Consider the following 27,469-nt stretch of genomic DNA (forward strand, 5'->3'; position numbering starts at 1 on the left):
GCCCCACAGCTCTGCCCTACAGCCCTGCCCCACAGCACCCGGCACCCGCAGCCCTGCCCTACAGCCCTGCCCTACAGCACCCGGCACCCGCAGCTCTGCCCTACAGCCCTGCCCCACAGTACCCGGCACCCGCAGCTCTGCCCCTCAGCCCTGCCCTACAGCCCTGCCCCGCAGCCCTGCCCCACAGCCCTGCCCCTCAGCTCTGCACCACAGCACCCGGCACCCGCAGCTCTGCCCCACAGCACCCGGCACCCGCAGCTCTGCCCCACAGCTCTGCCCCACAGCACCCCGCACCCGCGGCGCCCCGCGCGCCCCCCGACTCCGCCGCGCGCGCACGCGCGGAATCGGAGCGCGCGCACCGCCGCCCGCCGCCGTCCCCCCGCGCCCCTCGGAGGCCGCGCATGCGCGCCGCCGCCCTCCCGCCGCGGGACCCCCCCGCACGGCGCGGGCCCGAAGGGGGCGTGGCCTCCGAGGGCGTGTCCCTCGGGGCGTGTCCCCGCGCGGGGGGCGTGGCGCGGCGCGGCGCGCCCTGTCCATGGTGCGGGCGGCGGCGCGGGTGTCCCCGCGGCGGGAGCGCGGCGGCGCGGGGCTGTATGGACGTGATGTCCCCGCAACAGGAGCACCTCGGCCCGGGCCGCTCGTCCTCGGTGAGCGGCGAGAGCAGGGGCTTCGCCGCCGCCGACAACAAGAAGGTGAGGCCGCCCCCGGAGACCACACGGGAAAGCGCCCCCCGATCCTCGTCCGTGTCCCGGAGCTTCCCGCGGCGGGCACCGCAGGTCAGCGCGGCCCCACCGCTCCGCCGCACCATCTCCCTGGGTCCTGCACGCCGGCGTCGGAACCGGGGTCGGGGCAGCTGCCGGCGGAGCCGGGGCTGTCGGCGGGAAGGGTTCGTGCACGGGCTCCCCGGGGAGCTGGGAGTGCGGCGGTGCCCGGTGTGGCCGAGGGGCTTCTGGCGGGTGGATAACCCGGGGACCTCAGCGGGGTGGCTGCACGCATGTCCCGGGAGAGCAGGGAGGCTGCTGCCTGGATGTCCGGGGTAGGTACGGAGCGCAGCTCGGGAAGGGTTTGCCGGGTGCTGTTCGGTGCAGTCACAGAGCTTTGCTGCATGGATTTCCCGGTGATCTGGTGCGGAGGGTGCTGCTGCATGGATGTGCTGGACCGACAAGGGGGTTTGCTACATGCATTTCGTGGGGAAACCTAAAGGGCGTTCTGCTGGATGGATTTCTAGAGGTTTTGCTCGGTGGGTATCAGAGGGAGCTGGGGAAAGGTTTGCAGAGCGGTTATCCAGGGGATCGAAGAGGGATCTGCTGCATGTGTGCTTGGAGAGAGTGAGGGAAGGGTTCGGTAGAGATGAGGGTGTTTGTTGGCTGCTCTCGCACGTGCTTTGTGCAAGAGAAATATAAGAAGCTCCCTGAAGAAGCACCTTGTGCAAAGTGTGTACAATTGATAGCAGAAGAACCTCATCCCATCTTCAAAACTGGTTGTAAAATCTGATGTCTCAAATTGCTTTTCAGCATCTGACACAATCAAGTGCAAAATGCTCTCTTCTGCATACAGCCAAGCACTTGTTTCTGCCTTTTACTTAAAGCGAGCTGTGATAACCTGCTGTATAAAACAGGAATTCTTTTTTTCTCTCAGGTTTAGCAAGTGCTGAAGTGTTTTTATATCCAAAGTAGAGCTGGTACCTTGCTGCCTTGCAGATTTTGCTTCACAATGACATTTGAATCTATTCACCACCTTGTCTTTAGAGGTGCACTTCAGACGGCTGCCAAATAGGCTGGCAGGATTAGAATGACTGGCCAGGTTTCAGTGTCCCTTAGTAAATCTGTCCACCTGGTGACAATTTAGGATGGTAGTAAAGTCAGAGCTTGTGTCCAGTCCTGTGGCTAAGCAGTTTCTGGGATTTTGCTGGCTGTGGCACAGCAGTGCTGATGTGTCTCTTTGGACTGGGAGGTGATGCTGTGTGCTTCCATGTGTTGTGTCCATGTGTGCTGTGTCTCATCAAGCCACATAGTGCTCCAGCCTGACTGCAGCCCTGGGGACCTCTTCTAATGGCAGCTACTGTCAATGGTGGAATGGTTGCCTGCAGGGAGTTTCACCAAGATTTCTACTACACTTTGCTGCAGTTAATACCTGATTGGTTTCTGAACTGGGCGTGTGAGACACCTACACAAGGTGATGGAGTACATTCTGCTGCCCAGCTGGGCAAAATGATGGAGTAGATACTCACCCTTTCCAAGTGCTGTGATCTAATTTGAGTTGGCTACATGTGCAGCTTTGATTTTTATCAAACATTTATTTCATTTTTGCTGAAGACAGAATACCATGTACCTTCCAACCTGGCAGAGCACTGATGTTAGGCACCCGCCTGAAATGAGAAGTTATGTTCAAGTACTGCGAAGATGAACATTTTTATTGTGCAAGTTCCACTTCATTATTCAGCATTCTGAGGACAAATATTAATGGTAGCACTTGTGTTTCCTATTCTTGCTCCAAAGAGCCCACAGTCAAAGGAATGCAGACCTTGTTTTTGCCAACACTGACAAGAGAGCAGGGGTATTACTTTTTACAGATCTTGGCAGCCCTTTTGGAATTCCTCAGCATGGAGGCACATGCAGCGGGGGTACAGATGGAGATCCTCCTGTGGAGAAGCAGCTTGAGACCCTGGCTGGGCCCTGCAGCATATGGCAGCTTTGTACACCATGCACAGCCAACACAGGCAGCCACCAACATCCAGCCAGCGACTCAGCTGCTTGTCCACAGTTGTGGTGCTTCCTTGAGAGTGCTAGAATGTCACCTCTTTATGTCTCTCTGGGGAAGAAGATTCCTACCTTTATCCATGTACAGGAAAGGAGTATTCCAAATTCTGCCTGAAGCTGGATCTCAGTGACAGTTGAAATATTTCTTTTACAGTTTGTGTCCTTTGGACTCTATATACGCCTATATACTCTATACCTCTGTGTTGTCTTCCACTCAGTGCCAAAGCATCATTTTTGCACAATACAGAAAGTTGGTTTTGGTAACAGGGAGCTTACCATGTTTGTATTGGTTGCATACAGTGAAATGGAAGAATGTGTTGGCAAGAAATCAGTTTTGATACTGGTGACACAGTATGTCAAGTTAAACAATTTCGTTGCAAATATGTATTTAACATCAAGTGTTTTGCTTTCTGCCAAAAGCTACCCCTAAATATGTGATGCTAGGCGACCACTGAACCTTTCTCCCTTCTCATTATCATGACTATGTTTTCTCAAATTAGCTGAGATTTGCTGCATTGTTCTGTGGTTTTCTGAACTCCTACTTCATCTTCCACTTGGCTGTCAAAACAAGCTGAAGGATCATGTGTTTGATCACACCACAGAACCAGGATAGGGACAGAAAATGCCTAGGGATTTTTTAATGTATTTTATGTGACTATTTAAACTAATATCCTGGAAACATTTCTGTGCCTATTCTTGGCATGCAAAATAATTTGCACTGCTAACCTGCCTCACAGTCTGTGGGAGGTTCTCTCTGTTAAATGCTTACAATGTTCTGCTAAAAGGTGACATTGAAGTGCAGTGTTTTAGTTCCTGCTTTTGGAAAATTCTGGGCTAGTTTACCTCCTTTACTGGACTTACTGGAGTTACTATGTGTGATTGACCTGCGGAGAAGTTTTGTATTGACTGTTTAGCTTAGAAACCAATACCAGTAAATTGATGCAACTCTGAACTAGATTGCAGTAGCATGAGTAAAAGTGATTATACTGATAGAGCTAATTTCTCAAATTTGTCAAAACAAACCATGCAGCAGAGATATCTTTTATGCCAATGTAACTGTGTCAGCAGTAGCAGCTGGGTCATTTAACCATATTTATAAGTTCCTGGTGTGTCACTTCTCAGAGGGTCTAGATTCCAACCAACCCTGAAGATTTTATGCAAAACAATACCTGGTAGCACAAGGAGTCAGTCCTAGGATTTTTGCTGCCTCCTTGAAGATTTCAGGTAACTGCTTAAAATGTTTTGGAGGCTCAGCAGTTTTTAATATTTACACCTACAAAGTGTGCAAAAATTTTAACTATTTTGAATACTAATCAAAGTAGCATTTATGGTTTGAGACTTGAAATCTGGCAATTCCGTCACTGTAAATATGTGTTTCTTTGTGATTCTGATCACAAGTGCAGCAACAGTTTACTGGCAGGGAAAAGGGAGTTATAGTGTTCCGCAACAGTGTATTAAATGGATAAATTCAAGCAAATTAATGGCATTGGAAGAGTAATCATGCACAATCTTCATCCCTTGTTTTACTCTGAAAAGATGAATCAAGTGTGTATTAACCATTATATTTTATGATACCTGGATCTCATGCCAATATATGTATGGTTTTTTAAGATTTCTTCTTCCAGCAAGACTGTCCTGTTTACTGTGGTCCTGGCTGAGGATCTGGTGGGTTGGTTCTAGAATCACACCTGGTAGTGCTGGAAATTTCGGAGACATAGGAGCTCTTCTCGCACTATTTAGTGGAGTGAAGAACAATTCCTGTCATCCTGCAGACATATCCTGTAGTTATTTTGTCTCTGATGTGGACTGAAAAAGCCCCTACTTTAATGAAATCCCTCGCAAAGCCCACCTTGGTGGGCTGTGCTGGCTTGTGGTAGCTTCCTGTGTTGTGTGCCTCCTGGTGCTGATTTAATTCCGAACTAGTGTTAGCAATCCTTCATTTCTCTGTCCATGAGAGAAACTGAAAATTATGCAGAAAACAATGTGTCTAGTTCTTGAGTCTCCTGTTCCTGGGAATTCTGTCTGCCCCTCCTGGTTGCAGTAGGAAAGAGAGGGGCACGATAGGTCATGTGGGATGTAATAGTCAAGAACCACAAATAATAAATTATTGCCTCTTTACTTAATGTTGCTTGAAGTATGGATATGGAATGGGGGGAATCTCCTCTCTCTGTCATCTGTAAAGTGCTCCTGAGAAAGTCTGTATGTACAGAAACTGGGGTAGAATTTTATCCATGTGTTAACCTTCATGCTTTGTGGCAAGCTCGAAAGGAAACTTTGGGCTTCAACAAGCCCACCACAAACAGAGTCACTGGTCTGAGCAGTGCCCTGACTCACTGTAGGACTCACAAGCAACATACTCAATGTTCCCCTTCTCTAGGATGTGTTTACTAATCTTTCACATCTTCATCTTGTGATGTAGATGAGTGGAATCTTTTGAAGACATCCATAGCACTGCTTCCAAACATTTGTATCTTTTGGGAAGTATGGTGAAACATGTTTTGCTCTTAGCTTCTTTTATCCATTTTTCTTTCAGTCTTTGCTGTGCTCTCTAGCAGCAACTGTTCCATGATGATGTGCTTTTGGTTCCACTGTGTTGATAGCTCTTTTCTCTTGTGCCCCTGCAATTGTTTTCTCTGCAATTATCCATCCAAAAATGGCTTTCTTTCTAAGAAGGTCCTTGTAAGTAAAAGTATTCTGCCAGCATAAACAAAAGCACATAGTTTTGTCACCTGCTCTGCCTTTATGGTAAATGGTCTCTCTGTGGGATCTACGTCTCTGCTGCTTGAGCCAGCAGTTCAAATGCAGTCATCTTCTCCCCCTGTTTATGAGGGCTCAAGAGTGCTATAGGTCAGCATAGGTCCATTTCTTGCTTTAACGAAGTATAAGAATTCTTGTTATTTTTGGTACTTTTGGACAACTCTAGTCTGTAAGTCTAACAAATACTGCATTATAATATGCAGGAAAATATAATCTATTACCTCTCATAAGTGGCCAGTGATACAGGGGCAAGAGTGATACCCAGTTGTCCTGCAAAATTGACTGCTATATGCTGAGGGTTGTTGTGATTTTTCTGAGTTTTCAGGCATTTAGCTGAACTTTGCCTCATAGTTTCTGGTAAGGATTTGTTGTCTGTGCTTTGGTGCATATCTAGCTAAACCAGGAGTGTGTACCACATATATGTTTTGTTGCTCAGACAACAAGAGCAGAGTTTGCATGGGTGAAATCCCTCGTTGTTATTAACTTAAATACGTTTAGAGAGTAGGATTTGTTAAAATCAGACTTCCTTTCATTAGAAAAATAAAGCAGTGAAAGGGAGAGCTTAGCCACTTGAAAGCAATCCTCAGCTGGAGGCATTGGCGCATCTGAGGGTTGTCCCTGTCATCCAGTTAAATGACCCAGGCACATGTCCCAGCCTTGACCCATTTCTGGAGTGAGCCTGTAAATCAAGAGCCTGAAATCCTTCAGTGTCTGGGGAGGCTTTAACAAGGTTATCTGCACATTGCTGAGGAGGCATTTCTGCTGTGTTTACCTGTCACTCAGGAACTAAGTAAATTTTTCAACTGTTTTGTGTGTCTGTTCTTAAACAGACATCAGGTAACATTTTCTCATCCTAAGCTCAAACCACTGCAAGAAGACAGTTTTCCCTGTGTTGCTGAACATATACATTTTTCTGTTCCCTGTCTTTTGCTCAAATAGCAAGGAGAGGATTGATGATGATTAACTATTTTTTTTTGGTTTACCTTACTTTCCTTTTACAGTCAGTGGAGAAAAACTTATTCAGACAAGATGAGCCGTGCCCTAAATTGTCCTTTTCTCTCTGTCAGCTATAAAAGGAGCACAGGGCAGACAGCTCAGGTGTGTGAGTCAGAGGCTGGGGAGAGGAATCTTCCTGCGTGTTTCTCACCATGGCATGGCTCAGGTAGCACACCCTGGCAATGTGGGCAGTGTGCTCCCAGGGAATCACTGCAACAGTCCCTATCTTAGCCTGCCTGCTCTGACCAGTAGCTGCAGCAGGGTATCCACTTAGTGCATAGATTTTAACTTCTCAAGACACTTGAAAATATTATAAACATTCTATATGTATTACTTAAGTTACTTGTCATCACAAAATAAATTGCAAGTACCGTTCATTTTTTTTCATACATTTTTTATTTAATTCACACTCTGCCATTCTCTTTAGAAGTATGATATAGTAAAGCGATATACTTTACTTCCAGTTGTTTTTTGATTTTACATGTTACCTTTTACACAGTGGAAATCAATATTTTAACTTGGCAATATATTAATTTATATACATTTCATATAGTACCATCATCCACCTCAACTGCGAGGCAAAATTAGTTGAATGCTGGCATCCAGGAATAGATTTTTCCTCCAGCTGATGACTTGGGAGATACTTGTGCAAGTTTTACTGTAATCCATAGGGGTTCTGGTTCCTAAGGAGACACAGCATATTTTCAGTGATGTTTTTCAACCTTTCTGTCCTCAGCATGGTGGGCTGGTCTGCTCATAAACCGCCTACCATCACAGTTTACAAAACAGTGTGTCAGATTGTAAGTCTGATTGATATCTGGTGTAAATTCGTTCTTTTCCAGTCTACAGGACTATAACTTTTTTATACCAGGTGAGAAACTGGCCAAATACTACCACCAGTAGTGGTAGTACCAATAGTAATACTACCAACAACTGAAAATGCAAAACCTTTTTGTTTCTGTTAAAAAGTCAAGACAACCACAACCAGACATGCAGAAAGTATGAAGTTGAACCTGAATCGGTGGGGAAGGGGCAGCAACTCAAGCTTTTGGACGTGAGGAAGACAGAAATAGTTCTAGTTTGTCCTGACTGATACAGGATTATCATCTTTGCATCTGGCACACTGTAAACATTCATTATAGATACTGATTTTATGATACATTTCACATGCATGTGAGTCAGCCAGCAAGTATGAGAATTTCTGTCTGTGTTGACCTTTCTAATATTTACATGAAAAAATGGGAGGTAATGATGTGGGACACATGTTGAGAAATGCTTCTCTGCGTCCCATGCTTAGATAATTGGTCAGTGCATCTCCTTTTCCTCCCAAACATCTGCTCTCACAACAGCTGTTCAGGATATATCTCCTCTTCTCCACATTGCCATCCTTGCACATAATAAAAGCAGTAAAAATGAGGATAGCAGGCAACTGGATCCAACTCAATGAAAAGTGAATTTATCCTCTCCCTTCTCAAAGTTAATCAAGTCAAGTTGTCATGATGGTCACTTACTTTCTCTTCCCAAACTCTGTACATGGAAAAATAAAAATAAAACACCCCTTTCTGCCTGTAATCAATGTCTCTGTGTAATGTGTTTATTTGCATACAGCTGACTTGACTCACTTGAGTGCTGTGAAAATTTTCCTTTTCTCATCTGTGATCTTTTTATGTTTTGGGGCTACATTTTTTTCTGTTAAGATCTGCTTAGTAGCTGTGCTAAGAGTTTGCCCAGAGAGGCTGTGGAATCTCATCCTTGGAGGTAACACAGACCTGCACTGGAGGTGGCCCAGGGTGGCCTGCTTGCATGGGTCTTGCTGTCAGCATGTTCAGAGAGGCTGGGTCACAGACCTGCTGGGATCCCCTCTGACTGGGATTATCTCTGCCAGCTATTTCAGCTCTTGCTAAACTCGCTGTAGTCTAGACTTTACTTTGGTCTTCAGACATTTGAGTCAAGACTAGAATCTCGCTGGCACAGGTGCTATTCAGCACTGCTAATCCAAGCATGAAAAAAAATTCTGTAATTGCCATAGATTTTCAAATAATGCAGGTTGTTTGTTGTTTTTTTTTTTTTTGCCCCAGTGGCTTTCTTTTCAGACCTGAAAATCTCTTTGAAAATGTAACCAAACTTCCACTGCATTTTCAGGAGCTGAGATGCTCCAGTTTTTGCCCCCAAAAGCTACCTGCCCAGTAATGTGTAAATTGCAGTAAATTTCCCACTAGGAATTGATGCTTTATATAAACTCCTGAAATCTGCCTGTTGTGTGACATATGTGGCTGGTCTTCTGTAGTATGTTACACTTCATTGTTACACAGATTTCTTTTTGTCTTTGTATTTACAGGTATGCTACTTCTAAAAACTCTTAATAGCTTTTCAGATTTGCGAGCAGTAAGACAAACAGATTTTGTTCACTAGAACAATTTATCTAATTTATTCATTTTAAAAATACCTATTAAAAATGGGCATCTCTTTTATTAGTAATCTTTTCTTGTTCAGTTATAGTCCAACTGGAGACAGCTAAATGTTCCCAGATTTAATTTATCAGTCTTGAGAAGGTTATTTTTTGATAAAATAGGGAGGAGGGGATAATTTTTAAAGGCGAATTGAAATTACACAATTGAATTTATAACAATTGCTGCACAATAGCTGTAACTGAGTGACAAAACAAACAAGCATGCTCTATGTCAATAAAGAGAGAATGAAAAAAATGACACAATAACAGATGGACTGCAGTGAGTAAAATAAATGCACTTGTCACAAGCGAGTAAAATACGCAGAGTTCAGTTTCTCCGAGGGGAGCACACTGTGCACCTGCCCAAACAGAATGTGTGCCACATCCACCACATACATTGGCAGAAGAATCAGTTGTTCTGACTGTCCTGACATATTTGTCCTGGTAGTCAGTGGTTATTTTTGGTACGAGGGAAGAGAGTCATGCTTTGTGATTAGCTGAGAACAGGGATTTCATGACTGTCAGAGGTTCACCTGTTTGTGGGCTCTCAGTGATGGCCAGGGTGCTGTAAGGTACCATTGCATCATTGGATATTCTCCGGTCAGGGTCTCAGGAGGAGTTTGACCCTGGTTCTTTTGTTCACCAGTTTATTCTAAAAAGTATTTGAGATAAATAAGATAACAGTCACCCTTCTGGTGGAGGGTCAGTGAGAGGAGAGGTCATGCACCTTGGCAGCAGGCTGCACAACCGGTTCAAGACAGCCCTCCAGGGTTAGGGCCAGGACTACTCAGTCCTGCTGGCTGCAGGAGGGAGACTGAATGCATTGTGGTGAATACATTTGCATTCAGCAAAATGTGTGTTTTTGTCTCCTGTGGGTGCTTTTGAAAATTTCTACCTCTGGGGAAAACAGTAGTATTTATTTGCTCAGTATTTTTATTGTAGTGTTCAACTTCACTGACTGGAAATCCATGATCTCTTGTAAGCTACTGACATTTTCATCTCTTCCTTGTGCTTTCTTTTTTTATTTTCCCTGCGGTGTTCTCTGTCTTTGAGTGTCTCCTTTTTCTCATTCTCTTCCTAGTTCTGTGCTAATAGCTGTCCTCCCTCTCTCTGTTTTATTTTTCTCATACATAATCAGCAATGAAAAAAATGTCATTGTTGATTACTGAGGGGCAAGATATGCTCCAGATTGAGTAGTAGGATAGGAAACTGCTCTCATCTCTAAAGATTTGTTAAAAAAGGGTAGCCTTATATAATGCGTAAGGTCAGGCAGGTAGAATCCAAACCTTAATTTATAGTAGATTACAGGTGTGACACAGAAATGTATGAAGCATTTGAAATTTAAACCACCACCTGGATATCAGATAAATTTAAAGTACAATAAATTACTAAGGGACAATAAAGTGGGTGAGGACCAGCTCTAGGTGTTTATTTCATGTGTGCATGGTACCTGAAGTATCTGTGTATAGACATTAATTTTCAGCTTTTCTTTTCACTGGCTTTCTGGTAATGCTACTGCTTTTCTTACCATATTTTCCCCCTCCAGGGGGCATTTCCCTGTGATTTTTTTTCCCCCTCCAGGGTTGCTGAGGGCAATAACTTAGCCTTTTTCCCATGGCCTGTAATTGGAGTCTGGCTGTGCCCAGTCTGTAGGTGTGCAGTTACTGTTCCGAATCTCACCTGTGATTTAATTTTCTTTCTTTTTCCAATCAGAAGATGAAGAGTTTGGCCCAAAGACGCCAGTCTGCACCATCTTTGATCTTTGTCAAAGCACTCAGCAGATCTAGATCGGCCTCAAGGTGAGTCAGTGACTTTTGCTGGCTGTACTGTTTTGCAGTTTCTCAACTTGAAATGTTTTTGAATTATTGTCCACACCAGGTTGTTGGACATAATTCAGGCTCCTCGGTAGCTGCACAGCTATAATAAAGGCTGCTGAAAGATGTGACAGAACCAGCCCAGGCACCTGGTGGTCTCCTAGAGGGGGTTTCCCCAGGGCTGCCACACTGAGCTGTTTATACCTGTCTGGGTGGGCAGGGCTGCTCTGCAATTTGTAACTGGGCATGTGACATTTGGGCTGCTCAGCTGTGAACAGCTTGTGACTGGCTGTGATTGCCTCCTGTGGAGATGGCATGGGCAGAATGCTTGCTGCCTTGGACACTTCCACAGTGTTGGGCGTAACTCAGGATTGTTCACTGTAGAATTGCACAATTTAATTTGAGCTAAGTTTCTTCTGTCATTGCCTTCTGCATGGCACAGGCTGTCCAGGGCTCTGGAAGTGCCTGCTGATTCAGGACCATGCTGTGGGCCAGGATCTGGGGATCATAGCCTTCCCCTGTCCAGTATTAGCACTTGTGGGGCTGAATTTGTGGGTGTTAAGCATTCAGCCTTTTTTGACCTTGTCTTCTGCCAGAATTGGCTATCCCCCTTCCCTCCCTCTCTCACTCCCTCTCTCCCTCCTCCAATGTAAAGCTGCCATAGAAATGGAAGTTTCTGTGGAGCTAGTTCCCTGTCCAGCCCCAGCCCTGACCTGCCATTTGAACCACTCTGCATACATAACTTTTTTCTCCCTGCACTACAGTTCATTAGACTTTAAACTTACAAAACGTGTTTATCGAGAAGTGAGCCATCTGGTCGTCTGTTAATGCTTCCAGCTGTGTATTGCTTTTTATGAAAAAATGTTATTGAGGGAAATAAAAGTATGGCTTTGTAAGGAATATTTTTTCATACTCTGTGGTGCATTAAGTAATCAGTACGTGAGCTTTGGAAAGTTTTTTGTCTTTGATCTAATTAATACCTGGTTTAACATCCTGCAGATTCCCACAGTATTTCAAAAACCTGTGAAAGTATTCTGTGAAAAAATCAGAGTTGCAAAACAGGAAAGTCAAATTTCATTTGCCTGCTGGTATTCAGACAATATTTTTCTTAAATTCTTCTTTTTAAATGTATTTTTAAAAAAAATTTAAATGCTTTTTATTGCCTGCTCCATGAGTATCAGAAATCAGAAATAGTTGGAGAGACACCGAGTGTAATACACACTACATTTTCACCTAAGAATTTTATGCTTTCTTATTGTCTTGCTTGTGTAGCCCAGATCAGAATTATTTTCAAATCTAGTGTGTGAAGGATTCTTTCATAAGGCAAGTTGCAGAAACTGTGTGGTGGAGGGACCTAAGAGGGGAATGCATTTCCTTGTTCTGCAGTAAGCAATGCTTACTATAACTGATGGATGCGGCCTCAGTCATATCTATCCTCTGCCTGTGGCATGCAACAATTTAGCTGCTTTCTGTTTTCAGCTGAAGTCTGTGGCCTTTATGAGCGGTATTGGGTGAAGCCTGAGGACTCTGAAGTCAGAGCAGGCAATTTTGTAGCTTCAGAGTCTTTCAGTTTAGAGTGTGACACTTTGGATGGTGTTTATTATTGTTCACAGGAGCAGCAATTCTCACCTGTGCCTGACTTCCTTGTTTGGCTGTGCAAAGCACATTCCTCTTCATCACCAATCTGATGGATAAGTTTGATCTTTCCACTCGGTTTGCTGTGTAAATGCTTAACACTGGTGAAGTGCTTTCTCTGAAGGAGAGCTGAAGAGCAACAAAATGACTTCTCATGTTTTCTAATCTCCTCCAAATGTTTTACCTCAGACCTGTCTCTGCTCTTAGTTCTTATAGACACAGCCAGTCTGCAAAATCTATCATTCTTCTCTGGCCGTGAACCTTAATACTGCAACTCCATAACACTTACTTGTTAATGGTTGATTAATGATTTGTAGATAATAAAGCTCCTATCTGAAGTTAACAAACATCTGTGAGGGATTTATTGGAATACTCTCACCTCAGCAGCTGGCTCACCTCAATATTTGTTGAAATTAATGAACAAGTGCAAAGTTTAAAAGGGCAGGAAATACTTAGAAGCCTAGTCAGTTTGTATTTTTATACCACTTTATATGTCAGGTGTCCCTGGTTTATACACAGGGCACTTTCATAAAATGTAGTGGCACTTTGGAAAGACTTACTCGGGGGCATTTTAAAGTTTATTAATGCTATTTATTCAAAGAAACCATTGTGACATCTGGAGATGACTATTTAGCATTCAGAGGACTAAGGGTTTTGATGGTAGTGTTATTGTAGCTGTGATGACACAAGGATGTGAACAAGACAAGATGATCTAGCTGGAAAAACCAGTGCTTGTTTGTGACATTGTCCTGAAAGAGAAGCAAGTCTAAAAGTCTTGTGTGCTTAAAAGCTTGTCATCTTTTTCTTCAGCTGTATCATTTGATTTAATGAACATTCAGTTTTCATTACAAATTTTCCCTGCCTTGTCAATCCTATAGAAGGAGTCATGTGATATTTGTCCTGTTGAAGAATTCTGGGATGGCTGTGTGGCATGGTGGTGCGCAGAAGGGAAAGCTTGCTGTAATCCATGTCTCATTTGACTTGTACCTGCCAGCAGAAGAGAAACATAGTAAATAGTACAAATATTATAGTGGAATTTGGGCCCTTACATCCAAGAGATGCAGATATGCAGACCACCATTGCCACATTGTTCTTTTTTCTCTTCCTTTTTTCCCTGTTCTTTTTCATCACAAGTTCTTTTTCATCACAAAATTGTGATGAATAGCCATGGAAAGACTCTTTACATCATCAGATGTACTCTTCAAAAGCACTTTGAGCAAGGTTATTGTAGAAATACATTGGAAAAGTAAGCTTTTGGTATTTTTCTTGGCTCACATTCAGGTGCAGAAAAAATAAATTTGATTGTTAACTCCATTAATGTGTATGAAATCAGCAAAGGATTTGGGTTAGTTATGTTTGTCCATGGATTTGTCCCACAGTTGTAGTCTTTCTCTTACTTTTTCTTGGTGTCTTTCAGTGAAACTTGCACAACTTAATGATACAATTCAATGCAATACAAATTACATGCTTGAAACAGAAATATCTGAGGCCTGGATTTAAAGCATGGGGTATTGTCATCCCAAATAATTGATACAGAATAATAAAGACTTGTTTCAAGTAAAATTTTCAGCTTTTGTTCTGCTGTCTCTCAAACCAATTTCGCGACAAAACACAAGTTTTTTGCTCCGCATTGGTGGTCTTCTGCTTGCATCTCTAATATTTCACAGGGGCAACCAAACTCTGTGCTGCAGTGCCAGCAGCTTCCCCTTTTCTATTGCACACCTCAACAGACCTTTGAAAGTGATAATTTTACATGCTGAAACCAAGTAATATAATTTCACAATTTCTGAGTCTGGAAGACCATTTATAAATCTGTGTCTCTACACATTAAAGGTGTTGAAAATGTAACAAATCTTTTTTACAGTAGGAAGAATGTTTATGATATTATTTTGGTGTAAGCTGGAACATAGGCTGTTTAAAAAAAATCCCAAAGGATATTTTTTAGAAAGTTTTATGACTAAATCCCTAAAGAACCTGAAAAGGAAGTTCCTAAAATGTTACCTCTACTCAATTTTATTATGTGGCTTTTATGGTTGGAGAAGTGGAAGGTAAAAACTGAAGATTCAACAAGTTTCCAAGGTGTTTTCTCCCCTTGTTTACATAGAAATAATGTTATGCCATTCACAGAGAGGCTGTTCTTCCTTCTTCCAGTGCACAGTAAGTGATTCTGGCATGTCATCTTCTAGGGGTCCTGTGCCAGAGGCTAAATATCCCAGATAACGAAGATCATATGTGTAATCTAGTAATACATTCCACTTGGCACAAGTCAAATACAGAGTGTTCCCAGAGTCTTGGACATTGTGTTTTCAGGGTTTTAGTCAGAAGAAATGTGGATGATCCAAGCTATGGGACTAGAAGAAGACAAAAATAGAGACTTTTAATAAATATAAATTGCCAGAAGGCCTTAACTGTCTTTTTTTCACAGGGAAGGTGAGTAGTTGGTGTTTCAGGCAAAACTGATGGCAGGGACGAAGGGGATGAAAGTTCATTGCAAGTAACCAGCTTGTTCTATAGATATTTCAGCTGCGATAATTTTGCTGGTTCTTCAGTCATTTCCATGCTGGTGAATAATTTAGCCTTGCAGTGTAATTCATCTCTGTGCGGTGAGTGTGGCTGGTGAGGCAGTGGGGAGGGAGCACGGGCCTGGGCCACACGCCACGGCCGTTTTTGCCGCTGGCGCGGGATGAGGCCCTGATGCAGAAGCTCTCCTGCCCGCTCTCATGTCTGCCCCTGCGGAGGTGGGTCTTGCTCTTGCACAGCCCCAGGCACCATGGCAGCGTTTGCTGGAGCTGTGGATGGCACCTCCCTGGCAGAGGCTGCCCGTGCCAGGCGGAGGAGCGGCACCCTGGGCCAGGGCCTCCACGGCCCGGCCGGCCATGGTGCCACTGCTGGCGGGGACGCGGCTGAGGGGCAGCCCGGGGTGGCTGGGGCAGGCAGTGCCTCGCCAGGGAGTCTGCAGGGCTGTGAGGGGCAAAGGCCATGCTGTGTGTGCCTGCCAGGTCCCAGGTGTGCCTTCCACACGTGGTCAGTGGGAGTTTGCCTCTGGAGCAGCTGCACGCCGCCATCGGGGAGAGCTGGGCTTGGAGGCAGAGAGGGAGTTGGCGTGGACAGGTACGATCCCAGCTGGATCCAGCTAGTCATCAAACAGGAGGGAAAATCCTCTTCCTAGAGACTCAGTCACCAAGGCAAATGAAGGTGCCTTTGCTTCTGGATCTAATTCTTAGATTTAATTCAACCTCGAAATAAGGATTTTTTCTGAGATTTTTTATTTCATGAAAAGTTTTGATGTTTTAACATTTTGTGCTTAATCAGAATAGGCAGAAATCTCTGTATGAGAACTGTCCTGGATTTCTCCCCTCAATATGTCATGTTTCCCTATGTAAAGTAAACATATATGAATTTGTAGAAAAATAGTAATTTTAAAAAATTTGCTATTTTGTATTTAATTATCTTCTTTTTTAATGGAAGTATAATTAAAACAACTTGTGATGATATTCTACAAGTTGTCAGTTTCTAGTATATCTAATTCATGCTTGATTAAAACTAATTATAACTTTGGAGTATTGCTTCCTTAAACCATGTGTTTGAACACAAAAGTTACTTTTACATAATAATAGCTGAGGATAAAACTTTATTAGCTGTTAACAAGGTGAACTTTCTGAGGCCTCAGATGGCCTTTTAACTCAGAGACTGGCAATCCTGCTCCTCTGTTGTGTTTTTTCCGAGTTTTTTTGTGTGTGATTGTATGTGTGCATATGTTTGTTTTTGATAAAACCCCTCAGTTCTTAATTTACGACCTACAAACTGGGTTTTAGTGATGTTTGTACATCTGGAGACCGAAATGAGCTGCAGCTTTCAGAGATATACTGCTTTTTTATTAAAAGAAAAGGACGAGAGCTAAGAAGAAGGAAGGCTTGGAAGCAGGATTTTGGAGGGATTGGAGTTTAAACAAGGGATTAATTTTACAATAAACTACTAAAGTTTAACACCAGCACCTTAAGCCAATTCCCTTTTGGAGAGAGTTGTGGCAGTGTGAAGACAGAGAGGGGCAGTGCTCATCAGAATTGAGTGCAGGGCTCTGCTTGTCCAGATGTCTCAGTGTCCACATGTGCTTTTGGCTGCAGCCCATTTAAAGGACTATTTGGATTAGGCCTTGAGGTCTGGCAGAATGCAGCTGTTGTCCAGCCATTGTGTATCACTGATTTTAGACAATAAAATCTCTGCCAATTGACAGCCCGGCCAAGCAGTTTGGGCAACAGCATACCTGAGGAAATCACAGACCAACTTGCTCAGTCTGCTTTGTGATCATTTATCTTGTGTAAACAAGCAGAAAGGCTCTAATGATGTGCAGGCTGATGTGCACCCTCTGGTGCTCCCCCCTCAGACAGGGGCCAGCGTTAAATACCCATTGGACTCTCCATGGCATTGCTTCTGCTGGTCCAGCTGCACCCTCGTGGTGCACAAAGCTGCTGGTGAGGGGTTTTAATCACATTGTGGGAATAACAGTCTGTATTTAGGTATCTTCGGTGCCCACTCTTTAGTGTTTGAGTACTGGGGGTTAGATCAAATAAAGGATAATAAGCCTCAGGGGAAAGACTCTAAATCCATGACAGAAAGACATCATCTCAGAGGCTTCCTGACCTCTCAAGTGCCTCTGTTGTTTAGACATTGTCCTGCTGACCAGACAGCTTACCAAACACCTGGAGTTTTGCTTTTGCACATCCCAGTACAGCATAACTGTTGGCAACACTGAACAGGTAATTATCATCAAAAGGCACAGAGATGTGGGCGATCCTCTAACAGCTTTTTTCCCCAGCTCAGATCACTAGTGGAGTAGGAACCTCTGACTAATCTGCCTGAGTAGCTCTGTGAAAAACTTGAATAAATAGGTGGGCAGCGAGTTTTGGGAGAGCAACAGGTGTGTGTGGCTCCATGCATGTTCATAAGGAATCTGGGTCACTACACTTGCCATAGCTGGCAGCAGCAGGCATATTAAATAACCTCTTCATTGTAATAGGATAATTCCTGTGCTGTAGTACAAGTATCAAAATATAATTCAAAGCCCTGGAGGCAAAGCAAAGCCAGATTTGTTCCTGTTATAACTGGACAGATGAAGTGACAGTCCTGTCTTCCATGTTGGCACCCATATTGGTCATCTGTCTCAGATAAGTGGTTCTTACAAACTGCAGCCAATACAGGGCCTGAGCAGATCCCCTCTTCATGTCTGTGGTGAGGCTTTGTGGAGCTCACCCCACTGTGTCCCACAGTTTGTAGACTCATGGGATGGCTTGTGTTGGAAGAGACCTTGAAGATTATCTGCTAAGCTCCCTGCCATGGACAGGGACACCTTCCACTAGAGCAGGTTGCTCAGGGCCCCATCCAGCCTGGCCTTGAACTCTGCCAGGGATGGGGTATCTGCAACTTCCCTGGACAACCTGTGCCAGTGTACAGTCCCAGTATAGAATTCTTCCTAAAATATAATCTAAACCTACCTACCTGAATTGCTTCTTCAACAATGGGAAAATCAGAGCCTAGAGGGGAAGGGCTATTGGACAGTGAAACTCTGAGAGGCCATGAGCAACCCCACTGGTATTATGCAATGATTGAGTGGGGTGACTGACAGGCAGTAAACCCAGGCAGTCAGCTAGAAAATGCCATTTCCTTGTTGAAAGGACATGGTCACACAAGTGCCTTACTCTTACCAATCTGCAGCCTGTGTGACACAGAGCTGGGGATGTTAGGGTCAGCAGAAACATGTAGGCTCACTGATAGCCATCATGATGGTCCAGAAGGGATTTCTAAAGATGTCCACACCGGTCTTGATACCTCATGTGCACATCAGCTTTAAATTACCTGTTTCTGTAGAGATCTGCAGAATGTCCTAGCTATTTTTCGTAACTCAGAATTCCTGGCTGTTACATGACCTGTGCTGGGCTCTTGTAATACACTTTACAAGAAGATATATGAAAACACATTTTGAATAAAAGTTCAGTTTCATCCATGAGGTAAGACAAAGTCAATGGAGTTGAGTCAGGCTTTTAAATGTTCCAGTTGTAATTAAGTGGGATTAATTCTCCTAATTGCAATTACTGCTTCTCAAAAAAGTTAAGGTAGGACAAAAACTGTATCTCTTCAACCAACTAAAATAATACTGGGTGTTCTAGTGGGACTGAGATTCCAGAGTGCTCCTTTGTATGCCTTCTCAGAACAGGTAGGAAGAAGCTTGGTTAGTAGTAGCAAAGGTAGCCCAAAAACCCAGACATCCATGGTGCAGAACTGTAGAGCTGGAGTATTAGGTTTTGGGCTTTTATTTCCCCTCAGTTCATCCTACTATTTTTTTTTTTTTCTTTATAATCACTTTTCTTCCAAAGGTCACTTTTTTTGGCGGCTTTTTTTCTCTCTCTCTCTCTCTCTCCCTTTTTTTTTTTTTTTTTTTTTTTCTTGATTTGAACAGTAAATTTCTGTTTGGGTAGAAACTGACTGTAATGGCATTTCACTCGTGCAACTGCAAAGAGAAAGTAACTCAAGGTGGTGCTGCTAAGTTGGTCAGTAAAAGTAAGTGGGAACTCCAGTGCGGAACAGCAGATTGATTCTTCCAAAGGCCAAAAAGCTTTTATTGACTTCTGCATGTGAATGTGTCCTCTCCCAAATGTCTCTCTTGCTTAGGGGGCCATAGACCAAAACCCCTTGAACTTGTTGACTGACTGGAGAACACCCACACTGCAAGAGATTTTCAATAGGATTTACATCACTTGCCCTAAATTGTTTTCTGGTGGAAAGAGGTAAAATACAACCAAAACGTATGGTGCTAATTTATACCAATAGAAAATTTTGCCCTTGTGTTAAATTTTCAGAGTAAACACCTTGCAGCTGTTTATTAAAATAAAACAAAAAGCTTTGGAAGCAAACCAAACCACAAGTGTTTCCTGTCTCCAGCCTCCACGCTGAACTGCATGCTTGCTCTGCAGAGAATAGTGTCCTTTTGGCTATGTAAAAATTACTTAAGTGCAGCTTTGTTTACAGTTAAGCTGCCAAGCTTCCATCCTGAAAAGTGTGAGGATTTTGTTTTAATGATGCATTTTACCCTACAGCTGTAATATTTTACTGCCAGACTGCAGAAAAGTAGTTTATGTGCCTCAGCACCTGAAACATTTAGTGCAAACCACCTTATTCTCTATAGTAATTTTTATTGTTTCATAAGGTTTTGACATTATGCAGAGATGATACAAGACAATTTTTAGAATCCTGTTATAATTTAAGTTGGAATAATTTTCTCAATATATATTGCATTAAAATGTGCACACTGAGTTTTAGAAGCAGAGGAGTGATATCCAATTTCATAAATATAAGTTTTAACCTTAATTTCTGCCCTAAAATGTAAATTTGTCTATTTATCTGAGTAAAACTTGCTCCCAGTCTCAATTAATAAATATCTTCCTTCCATTGTCCATGCTTGTGCTTGCCCTGACAGTGCTGGAGAGTGGGTTACAGCACATTTTGATGCGAAGGCTTTGTCACTGCTGGGATTCACTGCTTGATCTTGGGTATAATATTCTGAGGTCCAGCTGCTTGCCTGTGTAGAATGAGGACAGCCCTGTGCTGGAAGCTGTGAACTGAGGCTGCCAGGTCACTTACGTGCTCCAGGTCAGAGGGCTCCCTATGAGATCCAGAGGCACTGTCCATAAGGGAAAATTCAGGTGTGAGGTGACTGCCCCATATTGTTCAAGTACATTACTTTCTTCAAATACATTACTTGTAAAAAAGAAGTTGCAACCAATAAAGAGCACTTGTAAAGTAGAATCAGGCAGGCATTGTGAATCTTAGCAACTAATGCTCTTTGAAAAACCAAGCAGATCTCACTTGTTTCATAGTACAAAAGCTGTGTACCCACAATGGTGATGGCCTAGGGGACTTTAAAGGAGTGCTGCAGAAAATAGACTTGCTATTTCTGGAATGCTGCACTGTCTTCACAAAGTGCTGCTTTAACTGCATAAGTTTTACCAAAGATAACAGCATGCAAATATGCCCAGCATCCTCAGAACGAAGCTCCCTTGGCATAGCGGGGATCAATTGACAGCAGGTTTTCAGAAATGGGGTGGCAGCCCATGTGATTAAGAGAGTTTCATGCTTGTTTATTAAAGTCCCTTCTATAAATAGTCCGTGTAAGTTTACAACTGCCTACTAGCTTTGTGCTGGCCCACATCTTACCTACCACCTTCCTGGAAAACACTCCTACCCTCCAAGCTCATATTTTTTGGGCTTTCGCCCTCCAAGACTAATTATTATTTATTACAATAAAGTACCATACAAATGTAGATGAAGTGCATATTCAGGGTCATGAAGATTTGAAGTGGGCAGGTCTGAGCACATGTGTGACTCACCGAGGGCACTGGTTGTGGTTTGGAGGCAGTGACAGAAAGGAGCAGTTAGCACCTTTAAAAATGCAGAGGATTTTATATCTCTATCTCTATATATATCTATAGCTATATATATCTGCCTGTCTAAGTAGGGCTCTGAGCTGCAGATTGCTCCGTGTGGGTGAGCCTTGTCTGTGTTACCTTGTTTGTGGCAATGGGAGCTGTGAATGCTCGTCCCTGAGGCCGGCAGTGCTTTGCGTGGTTGTGCTGAACAGGCAGTGGAGATGGAGCTCTTATTGAAGTTCCTTCTTACAGGACTCTTTAAGAGCTTAAGGATCACAGTAGGAGACACAGAAAAAAAGTAAAAGTCTTGTAACCTGATTTCTAATATAAGCTCTATTAATAAAGTGGAGGAACTGATCTTCTAGATCTTGCTTACTTTTGGAGGAATCTCTGCTGGTCACAAATTACATGTTTTCCCTGACGGATAATCCATTTTGGCAAAAATCCATAATGTGGGCTTCACTGTAGGCATTTTTCAGGGTGCAGATAGCTGCTGTTTGCACTAGCCTTGGAAGAATATGGGTAGTTCCTACTTCTCTCAGTGGGCTGCTCTAGCCCAAAGCTGTGATTCAGTGATGGTGAAGTAAGTACTTTACTGAGAGACACTGAAGTTGAAAGTTCATTGGCGTTATTATTCCTAAAGGATTAATTGCTTATTATTTAGAGCCATGCGAAACTGGCCTTTGAGATACACAAAGTAAATCTGATGTCTCTGAACACTCTGAAGAAGGTTAGCAGGTGCTCTGCTTGCTGGCCTCTCTAGCCTGTAGCCAAAGCAAGCTTAGATTTATGCTGCAAGCTGCAAGCTCTACGCCTGTAGGCTGATCTTCTTCACTGTCGGCCTAAATGACTTGGACACAGGACTTGAAGGTACACTTACATCAGTTTGCTGATGATACCAAACTGGGAGGAGCTGTTCCCTGCCTGGAAAGCAGAGAAGCCCTGCAGAGAGACATAGGTAAATAAGAAATACAGGCAATTACCTGGGCAGGCACTGAATTCTGCACCACGGCATGAGGCAACCGTGGATGTAGGGACTGACTGGGGAGTGAGATGCTGGAAAGCAGTCCAGGGGAAAGGGATCTGGGAGTCCTGGTCAGTGACAAGCTGAATATGGGTCAGCACAGCCCTGGCAGCCAGGAGGGCCACGTGTGGGCATCCTGGGGTGCATCAAAAGCAGCATGGGCAGCAGGTCGAGGAAGGGGATTCTCCCCCTCTACTCCACTCTGGTGAGACCCCACCTGGAGCTTTGTGTCCAGTTCTGGGGTCCCCAGCATAGAAAGAACATGAACCTACTGGAGCCAAGAGAGGAAAGCCATGAAGATTACTAGAAGGATGGAACACCTCTCCTAAGAGGAAAGGCTGATAGAATTGGAACTGGAGAAGAGCTCTGTGGCGACTTTAGATCAGTCTTCCAGTACCTAAAAGTGGCCTCTAAGATAGTTTCCTTGAGGGGTGTTAAGATACCCCATGCCTGGAAAGATTCGAAGTCAGGTTGGTTAGGGCTCTGAGCAACCTGATAGGGAGGAAGCTGTCCCTGCTCTTTCAGGGGTGTTGGACTAGATGATCTTTAATGTCCCTTCCAACCCAGGCTATTCTGTGACTCTGTGGTTGAATGATTCTCATGGGTCCCTTCCACCTCAGGATATTCTATGTTTCTGTGATTGATTGTATGAAAACTGGAAAGAGCCTCTGGTCCTTACTTGAGCTTCAGCACCAGTGGAGGTATGAAGGATTTATACCTACAGGACATATTTGTGAAATGAGTGTAGGCCAAGTTGTTCACTGTAAGAGGAATTTGGAAAGGTATTATGTATGTGTTAGACACACCAAATGCAGCTTCACACATGACTGGGCTGGTTCAGGTTTCAGCCTTTTGGTTACTGGTCTGCTGATGAAAAGGTGAATTTCTCACCTAGATCTTGAGAAGGACTTCAGAGGATAAAAAGAGAAATGGCGTTTTTTTTCAATAGGTATCAGTTGTGCAGAGAGTTCTGGTGCTGCATCCTAAGAGGAAATCGACTTCCGTGGCTGCAGAGAGATCATCAGTGGAGAAAGTTCTGGCAGAGAACAATAACCAAAACAATGGAGTGAGGTTTAGGGTGGAGCATGAGCCGTCTGCAGCAGTTCATTCCAGCTTAGCTACCTTGGAACAGGTTGTTCCCCTGAGGCATCTTAGAGCTTAATCTAAACCAATGATAGGCTGAAGTCATGATCAGCTGAAATCAGGGGAAAGCTTCCTATTGGAATAAATAACATTTGGATCATGGTTTTAGTAAGCACTTAGCATGGGTGTTCAGCTCTCCTTCAAAATGTATTTTCTTTCATTGTTTTCAGTATAAACAGAGAATAAAGCTGACATCTCCATTAACACCAAGAATAAACATTTTCTGGGTAATGCCATTCAGCTTTATTGAAAACCCCGAGGAAGCTCTTCGGGGGGAAGAAGTATTTTTTGTGTTTCTGTGGTTTCTGGTAAATACAGGATCAATGAAGTGAGCTCTGATGTTTGCTTTTACACCGAATGCAGCCAGGATGTGTTTTTCAGTATGTGGCTGACTACTGTAGATTTCACCCTCATATGTTTCACCTACAACATTGGTCTTTTAAATAATAGTGCCTTTTGAATAGGCACAAAACTACTATTTTGATTCATTTGAAAAACAAGAGATATAAAAATTTATGTTCCAGAAACATCCAGAGAGAAATCTTCAGTTGTCTTTCTTCTAATTTCATCCAGCACTGTGATTTTAGTATTTTTCTGAAGAGCTCAAGAATATCTCTGTAGATATCCTCCAATTACAGAATTTTCTTCCTAGTTAAAATCCCACATGGAAATTTCAGACCCTCCAAAATAGTACTCTTAGAGAAAAATGTCCACTTAAGACTAGAGTTTTATAATGGCAATGCCATTGAAACCGCAGTGTCAGCCTTGCTTCCTCACAAAATAGAACATGACTGATTCAGTTCACAGTTCCTTCTTTACAAACCTGGATAACAGCTTTTTTTTCTGCCAAAATGGAAAGATGTTACTGTGTGGGTTTTTACATTTGCTAATCATAAAGTGATTTTTAGGAACACACAGGAAAGGCAGAGAGAGACCTACATCACTGATTATCATTTTTTATTTATATCAGAAATCATGTTGACCTGACTTTTGTCTAATTTTATTGAAATGAATTTTCAAAAAATCAGTATTTATGTACTTAGCACCTTTTCAGAATTAGACCCATCTAATGGCCAGAAAAATCATTGAGCCATTAAAAACTGAACTGCAAAAATACCTCTCTCATATAAATCCCTATGCCTGAAGATATTGCTGATCTGCATTTTCAATGTAACAACACTTGGGTTTCATTCATGTCTTGTAACAAAGGAACATTAATTGAGAGGATCAAAAGCCTGCTTTCCAAAAGACATTTTTGTCACTGCTGACATGAATTTCCTCCATGCTCCTTGTTCCTGGGGTGTTAGAATATTCTGGCTAAATTAATGGCTTTGATTTTTTTTTCCCACTTTGAAGAAAATATTGGCACTTTTTTTTTTATAAGGCTTATCAGGTAAGATCTAATATTAGTGTATGTAAGATTGCTTATTAGAGTTCAGCTGACACATGTGCTTAAAAGGCACTGGCTCAAAAGACAGTTCAATTTGCTTGACCTTCTGGCATTACTAAACCTACTACACCTTCATTTGTGTACCAACATGGCAAAGATTTCCTTGGTTTAATTTGAAAGGCTCCTGGGTTTATGAATAATGATGTAGAAAACATACAGATGGGAATTATCAAACAGAATTACCTATATGGAGACATAAAAAACAAACCATATGATTGTAAGAATGCTTACAGCAGTGTAACATGAAAAGGGTTGTCCTCACATTTGTTGTTACTGGGTGAGTGTATTCCTGATTTAATCTTTGAAGTAAAAGCCATGCATGGCTTTCATGCAGGTGGACTCATCAGCATTCTGAATTCTGCTTGAGTTTCTGTGCCAAGTGCTGCTAGGGAGTTAATGAATTGGAGTCCCAGTTATCTAACACTCATTGATGAACTGGTGAGGTGGCAATTTCTAGTCCCATGGGAGTGGCAGGGTAGGAGAGGTACTTGTTGTTCCCCTGGCTCCTGTTGCTAGCCACACAGTGTGTATCCCTGTTATGCTGGACCAAAATTCCTCCCTCTGCTTTAACTTCCACACTCCTGGACACCCCTTCTGCATAGGAATGACCAAATAACTTAGGTTTGCATTATTCATTCTGTAAGTCATTCCTCTTCTTTCTCTCTTCCCTGAAGGAGTAGGTAATGAAAGACAAGATTAAGACACAGTTTAAGACAAAACAAGTTGAGGAATTATTTTAAAAACTGAAGATTCTCAGCTGAGTCTCAAAGGGGACTCCAAGGCCCTTCCCAGCAGGTAGGGATCCTTGCCGGCTCCTTATACATCAGTGAAAGTGTGTCCTGCAAATGTAGGCCAATCTTAGAGTTTATCCTTTCCCTCCCAGCTGTCAGGATTTCCTAAATAACTTTCTGTATAATCCATCCACAAGTATTTAGGAGAGGAGGGTCATGAGTCATACAGGCTCTAAGAGAGATACAAGGTTTATGACCTTCTCTGAAGGTTTCCTTTGCTTGCTCTTGTTTTCTTTCATTCCTCCCCCTTCCCCCATTTTGTTTTGTGACTTTCACCATATAAGCTCCATTTCTTCTCCCAGAAAAGTCATTAGGTGTTTTCCATCCATTCCAGTGAGGCCAGGAATAAACTGGAATTGCAAAGTTGTTCACTTCAGCCTGCCCTTGCCAAGCTGATCCTGCCAAGTTATGTCATTGTTTCTCAATCATTTCTATAAATGGCTTTTAACCCTGAGTATGAGTCCTATTCTGATCAAGGCGGGTGTGCAGTTTTCTGTTTATCACACGGTTTGTGTCCTCTCTCTATTTTGAGAGCCTTGGAGATGAAATATTTTCTCAAAGACTTCAATACAAAGGGAAACAAATACAAATGGCAAAAATGGGGAGGGCTGTGTCTATATTATTGTCCTTTGCTAAGTACTACTCATGCTAAATGCTACAGCTTTTACAGCTTGGGCTGTAAAAGTTCAGTGAGGACTGTCCCTAAAAGATTTTGTGTCAGAATCTGATTGCTGAATTATCCTGTAAGTGCCTCTCACCTTTCACTGAAATGTGGTCAAATAAATTACTTTATGGCAGTAGATATGGGAAGTCACTGCCTGCTTCTCACTCTCAGCCAAGTAGCTGATTTGCTTTCCTTCATTCCATTTATTTTATGTCCTTTTGCAGGGAAGGCTGCTTGTCTCCCATCAGCCCAGAGTCATGGCCCCTTGTGCAGTCTTTCATATGCCACAACCGAATGTTCATCCTGGACGGCCACGTGCAGCTGAAGACAAGTCTGCAAACCCAGGAGAGACACCTTTTCCTCTTCACAGACCTTCTGGTTGTTGCCAAGTCCAAGTGAGTAAGGCCCCTCAGGCACTGCTCCTGCAGAGCAGACCTTTTCTTCAGTGGAACGTAGCATGGATTTCCAGAATGCTTTTATAGTAGCAAATCTTCCCTAAATCATAAGGAACATTTTATTTTGACCTCTCCAGGGACCTTTGAAAGCTTTATAGCCATAAAGGAATTTCAGAATGCAACATTTTATGGAAGTATTAGATATTCTTTGATATATTTCTTGTTTTCTGTCATCTTCTCCACTTTGGGAGTGCAGGGTCACAAAAGACTCATTGGCGCTCAGCTATGTCCAGTGTTCAACTTCTTGTTTAAGACAGGTCCTGTGGGGTTTGGATAACACCAGTGGTTGTGTTGTAGAGGGATTAGAGGTTTTAACCTTTACATGGAAGTTTCTTTGATACACACCAGGGATGAGCAGCTATTTAAAAATAGAGATTGCAGGCGGCACTGCAGTGTCTGTCTCTGTAGGTTGTCCTGTGCCAGAAGGAGCATGGGGCAGGGGAAGCCATGCTGAGCAGTCTGGGTAGTGTTCATGTGTAATCAGGCTTGCTGTTGAACTCTGATTATTCACTCTACCATTCACAAATCACATTTACAAGCTGTGTTGAGCATGCCAGCTTCATGCGGCATTTGTGGTTTAAGGCAGTTTTAGAGGATGCTTTCACTTGTTGTTATGGGTTATGAAGAAATAATAATAAAAAATCCTGATGTAGCTTCAGTCTGTTAGGCACTGTGTAGTGATTTCACAGGGTGGGCAGTCTCAATGTGAATCCTGGGCTTTTGCAATGTGTCCTTTTGCTTAAGCAATTGTTTCAGGGGCTTCTGGGAAAAGCCAGAAGAAATTTGTGTTTTCTGTAGAAATCCGAGCTGTATCTGTTTGAATCACACATAATAAACATAAGAACATAAGCCCCCCCCCCCCCCCCCCCCACCTCGGCTGAACTCCCTCACTTGATGTGGTGTGACAACACAGAGGACATTTTACACAAAACATGTTCTGCTATGGGTGGGTGGAGAACATAAGGATGTTTAGGGGAAATCTTGGTGTTCTAACAGCACTAGCAGTAACCACATTGTTACTGTATTGATTTTTGTTTATTGCTGGTTTAAGGTGGAATTCACCTCACCTAATTTCAGCTGTAAAGTTAAATACTTGCAACTTAACATAGGTT

At 43.1% G+C, this 27,469-nt stretch overlaps 1 protein-coding gene across 1 annotated transcript in view; it reads left to right on the forward strand.

Annotated features, from left to right (window-relative positions):
* Positions 1-386: 386 nt before the first annotated feature.
* Positions 387-27,469, forward strand: part of ARHGAP20 (Rho GTPase activating protein 20) — a 54,726-nt gene continuing 27,643 nt past the window's right edge. Inside the window, 3 exon segments of the mRNA XM_012569650.5 lie at positions 387-776; positions 10,675-10,760; positions 26,127-26,297. Coding sequence (XP_012425104.5) covers positions 402-776; positions 10,675-10,760; positions 26,127-26,297 — 632 coding nt within the window. The 5' untranslated portion in view covers positions 387-401.

This window comes from Taeniopygia guttata, chromosome 1 (assembly GCF_048771995.1).
Source record: "Taeniopygia guttata chromosome 1, bTaeGut7.mat, whole genome shotgun sequence".
NCBI classification, from domain to species: domain Eukaryota; kingdom Metazoa; phylum Chordata; class Aves; order Passeriformes; family Estrildidae; genus Taeniopygia; species Taeniopygia guttata.